This window comes from Eumetopias jubatus, unplaced genomic scaffold (genome assembly GCF_037043125.1).
Source record: "Eumetopias jubatus isolate StellerSeaLion01/CBP00866 unplaced genomic scaffold, mEumJub1_p1.0 scaffold_3, whole genome shotgun sequence".
Lineage (NCBI taxonomy): Eukaryota > Metazoa > Chordata > Mammalia > Carnivora > Otariidae > Eumetopias > Eumetopias jubatus.
The window spans coordinates 19,423,553-19,428,657 of NW_028274809.1; the positions used below are offsets into that span (position 1 = coordinate 19,423,553).

At 58.0% G+C, this 5,105-nt stretch overlaps 1 protein-coding gene across 1 annotated transcript; it reads right to left on the bottom strand.

The window, feature by feature from the left end:
* Nucleotides 1–453: 453 nt before the first annotated feature.
* On the bottom strand, nt 454–1,566 carry CDK5R2 (cyclin dependent kinase 5 regulatory subunit 2). Its single transcript, XM_028092128.1, has one exon. The coding sequence runs from the start codon at nt 1,564–1,566 to the stop codon at nt 454–456; it is 1,113 nt and encodes a 370-aa protein (XP_027947929.1).
* Nucleotides 1,567–5,105: the final 3,539 nt, after the last annotated feature.

Genomic DNA, 5,105 nt, shown 5'->3' on the forward strand with positions numbered 1-5,105 from the left:
GGTAGGGGGTAAGATGGAGATGGAAATACACACCCGAGGTACGGAAAATGGAAAGGCAGAGAGGGAGATGGGAAGGCAGACAGGAGGAAAGATGAAGATACAGGAAGGAGGCGAGGAAATGGTCAAAACCGAGGGAGATGGACTTACAGATACACATGGAAGGGAAGGAGGAGACCCGGGTAGAATTGGAGAGATGGGGGCACAGGCAGACAGAAAGGGTGAGGTTGGGGGTCCCCCTCCCGCGCTCATCCCCCACCCCCACCCTATGCCCAGCAAATCCAGAGCCGCGGCCTCTGGCGTCCTGGCCTCCACCTTCCCCTGCGGGACAGGGGCGGCTCCTCCTCCGGCCACGGCACGGAGCGGCGGTAACATTGGCGGCGGCTTGATGGTCCCGGGGGCTCCGAGTGCGTGTCAGGGGCTGGGGTGGGGGGCGGGCGCGGCCCTTGGGAATCCCTAGCGGTCCAGGTTCATAGTCCAGTGCTTGGCTCCGGTCGCGCAGCTGTCCCTGGCGGCCGAGGAGGAGGCGGGGGCCGCGGGCGCGCCCCCGTTGGGTGGACCCCCGGCGCCCGCGGCAGCCTCGCCCTCGTTCTTGAGGTCTTGAAAGACCTGCGTGAAGAAGTGGGGGTCGGCGTTGAGCCGCAGCATCTGGGGGCTAAGCCGCTGGATGAGGCGCAGGCAACGTTGCCAGAAGCGCTCCTTGTCGGGCTCCACGAGGAAGGGCTTGAGCGGGTATGAGATCTCGTTGCCCATGTAGGAGTAGGCGAGGTAGAGGCAGGTGAGGAAGGCGGCCTGCAGCTCGGCGGCCGACGCCAGCTCATCCCCGCGCAGCGACTCGCGGCACAGCAGGTACACGAAAACCAGGTTGGCGGGCGTAATGAAGGCCTGGTCTTGCCAGCCCTGCAGCAGCAGCGAGCGGTCCACTCCGCGGAACCAGCCCACCAGCTCGCCCGGGCTCAGCTCCTTGAGGCGGTAGCAGCGTCGGCACACGAAATCGCCCAGGCAGCGCAGCAGCTCGCCGGTGGACGCCTGCACTATGACCCGCCGCGGCGAGCCGCCAGGCACCGGGGGCGCCGCCTGCGGGGCTGGGGGTGGCGGCGGCGGCGGCTTTCCCCCGCCCGAACCCGGCGGCGGGGCGGCCGCGCTGCCCCCCGACGGCGGCTCGCAGGTGGCGGCGGCCGCGGGCACGGTGGGCACCGGCACCGCCAGTGGCTTGGTGGCGCCGCCGCCGTCTGGGGGGTCCCGGCCCTTGCGGAGAAGGTTCTCGCGGTTGCGTTGCTGGACCAGGGGGTCGGGGCCAGTGGACGCCGGCTTGGGCGTCACCTTCTTGCTGCCTTTCTTCTTCTTGGCAGACGCGGCCACCAGGCGCTTCCAGGTAAGCGCCGAGATGAGCACTGACGGCCGCTTGAGTCGGCTCTCGCCTTTGCCGCCCTTGCCTGCTGGCGGCGCCCCGTAGCCCCCCAGCGCCTCGTCCCCCGCGGGCGGCGCTTTCTTCTTCTCTTCGGGCAGCCCGCCGGGCCTCCGGCCCTTGGCCGAAGAGGCGGGGGAAAGAGACAGCACCGTGCCCATCCTGCAGAGCGGGGCCGGCGCCCGGGCCCCGGTGGGAACCGCGGGCGGCGCCGCTGTCGCCGCCGCCGCTGCTGCAGCCCCCGGAGACCCGGCGGTGGGGGGCCTAGCCCCGGCCCGGGCGCGGGAACTGGCAGGGGAGGGTGGTTGCTTGGCTGCTCGGCGGCGGTTGCTCGGAGTCTGAGCTGCGCCAGCTGCAGCGTCAGCCCCACCCCTTGGACCCCGTCTTTAGCCGCGCCGCGCCCCGCCTCACGCAGCCAATCCTCGCCCGAGTTGCCCTCCTGACCGGCAGCTCCTCTGACCAATAGGAGCTCGCATGCCAATCTCAAGTCCCGCCCCCCCACCCTCTGTCTCGGGTCCTTTCCCTTCACCAGAAAGGGGAAAGGAGGAGGAGGTGGCCCTGGTTCGAAGGGCCTCCTCAGGGTCAGAGCTGGGGAGAGGGGTCTGGCTGCTCTCACTCCCCCTCACATCCTCCCCCGCGCCCCAAGTCCTAAGGCCCTGGGTCAGCTTGTTTTGATGTATTGGATCGCGGTAGCAGAGAAGCCCGGGAACAACCTCTCCCCCCTTTTGATTATGTGCTGGGGGCAGCGTGGGTAGTGAGTGCCTTCACCAGGGCGCCCCAGCACCTGCTGGGTCGAACTGCTCTGGCTTCTCCAATTTGGCCATAGGTCGATTATCTCTTAGCTCTCCTCTCCTCCCTTCATCCCATGCAGCCACCATGGTGGTGCTTGTGGGGGAGTGCCAGTAGGTGTCTTCTTGCTCTACCCGTGACGGGGTCCTGGTGGGGCCCGGACCTACCTGCAGGTCACAAGCTCCCTCCTTGGGGGCCTTTGCTCTGGGGGCGGCCAGACCCTCAGATTTATGCCCGGCCTGATTCTCTGCAGCTGAGTCTGTCGGGAGAGGCCCTAGCCTCTGGTCCCTGGGTAGCTCCTCTTCTGTTCTTCCCCACCAACACACCCTGACCCCACACTTGGGTGGGTGATGATTGGTTCCTGGGGAAGTGCTGGAAATTGGATGGATGGGCTGGTCTCAGGCTCAGACAGGAGATGGGACCTCCTGTGCAGAGGGAGGCCCAAGAGGGTTGACCCAATCTCCAGCTTAGCCCTGGATCCAGGTTGAGTTGAGTTTGCATTGTTAAATTCTTCCTGCCATTCAGGTCCCAGCTGTCCCCACTCCCAGCTGCAAGCTATTAGGCTAGGTCCTGCCCATTTCTCTCTGTTCCCTCCTCAGCACTCACAGGCCTTTGTCCTCTGGGCCTTACCTGCAGGTCTGAGCCCAGCTGGTCCTGAGGCTGTTCTATCTGCCTTATAGGACAGTGTCCACCCTTCTCCAGGCTTGCTCCCTGTAGCTCCCCAACACAGAAGTCTTCCAACTTTTTAAGTGGGCTTTGGAGGTGGGTATGATGGGGAGAGAAGCCCCTGCTATGGATTCAGGAAACCCCTCAGAATTATCCCTAGAGTCACCTCTGTGTTCCTCATAGACCACCAAAATGACTTCCAGGGACCATTGCTGTTGGTTTGTGTGATGCACATGTGTGGGTGTGCTTCCTTCCATATAGGCTGTTCCAGAATCCCCTTAGGCTGCAGCTGCTGCCATTGGAAGCACAAGCTTTTCTCAGCTCTCCCACAGCCCCTGCTCACTCACACATTCCTGGAGGCTTATGGTCTTGTCTTGATTCCCTATCTCTTTACCCCCCTACACACACAGTCTTATACCCCCTTCCTGACTCAGCACCCAATGTTCACTTCTCAGCAGGGTGTCTCTTGCTCCCCTGAGATCTGATTATTATTCCCTTGCAGCCTGAGCTGACCTATCTAACCTCTCCTTCTCCCCCTAGTTGCAAAAAAATGTTCCCTCTTTTCAGCTCCTGTAATTGGTCCCACTTCCTCCTACAAGGCCTTCTGAGTCAGCCTTTATTTGACACCCAAGGAACAGTAGGCTCACCAGTAATTAAGGACACGTCCCATAGAGACTGAGTGGCCCTAGCAGAAACATGTGGATCTGAATGGCACGTGGGTCCTCCCAGCTCTACTCCCAGGAGTCCCTCATTGACTTAAGGTCTATTACTGGTGTCACATAGGACAAGATCTTCCATCTATGCAGCTCCCACAGATGTCACCACCATGGTACCCCCACTCCAGGCTCAATTGTGACCTCCTAGTTTCCTCTGGGTCAGAATCAAGAATTCTCTTCCCTGCTTCAGGGTCCCCAAACACGTGCCTTAAAAGGTCTTACTTCCCTTCTTATTCTTCACCTTGTCCCACATTGGTCCCTCTCTCTGGCTCACACTTTCCACCCTCCTACTTTGGTTATCCCTCTCGAATCTCTGAGCTCTTACCACTGGGCCAGAACCCTTCCTCAAACTGCTACCTTGCCTTCTTCTGTCAAACTCTTGAAAATCACCTCCTCCAAGAAGCCTATTTGGACTGATTGCAAGGGACATAGTGCCCTTCCTGACACGAGTCTTTCTAATCTCTTTCCCCAACAGCAGCTGCTACATAACAACTTGTTTACGGGCTGGGCTCTGAGTCCTGAGTCAAAGATGTGCAAAATGAATATGGATGAAATTTTTAAAGGAAGCAGACAAAATAGTCAAAACAGATTCATAAAAAAATAACATTTCTGTTATTAAAAAAAATTAATGGAGGAGAGAGGGTGGAGGCCAAGGGGAATAAGCACAGTGAAACCAGAAAGACTCCAGGGAGAAGGTAGGCTTTACAGAAGGGCAGTGCCTTCCCCACCACATCTGCAAGTGTACTTTTATAGGTGGGTGATGTTTAGGGTCTATATTCTGATTGATTCATTTATCTGTATTAGGATCTGTATGTCACTTCTCATCTGTCCATTTCTCATGGATGTGCGTGCTCCTCTGGTACAGGGCTGGCTGTATTACACTCCCCTTAGCTGAGAACCCACCCACTCACCCAGGCCAGGCTCCTTGTCTATCTCCATCACTCGGTAGGTTACCTAGAACAGTGCCCTGTCCAGATAAATGGTTATTCCTGCAGGCTCTTTAAGGCAAGATCTGTAGGTCTAGACCAAGAATTGGAAGGCTTAGACCGGGGTATCAGCCTGTGTAGGAATGCAGCCTTATCGATGAGGATTACCACCAACTCCACCTTAGAGATGGGCCCTTCACTGACCCACCCTGGGAAGATGAGCCCCATCTTTAAGGGAACATCTCCAGGGAACGCTGCTCAGACTGCTCTGCCCTTTGGTTCCTTCTTGGAGAGACCATAGTCTAGGAAGCAGGAGGTAGGGGTTCTAGTCATTTCAGCTCTCTGGGCCTCCTTTTCTTCCTATTAAAATGCAGGGATTCTATATATATGTTACTTTCATTATTGGACAAAATGAATATTAAAGACATCAGATAACATCTTGGGGATTGGACTTAAAAAAAAAAAAAGATTCCTAAAGCCTCTTCCCATTCTACAATTCTGACTCTAAATAAAACCCATGCTATGAATTTGTTTCATTTTCTAGCTCCAGCCCTGTCTGGTTCTCCCTAGTCTGTTTCTGCCTGATGGGCTCAGGCTTTGTGT

What these genes read in the sequence shown, in the direction of transcription:
- CDK5R2 (XM_028092128.1), bottom strand. Translation starts at nt 1,566, where the DNA reads ATGGGCACGGTGCTGTCTCTTTCCCCCGCCTCTTCGGCCAAGGGCCGG.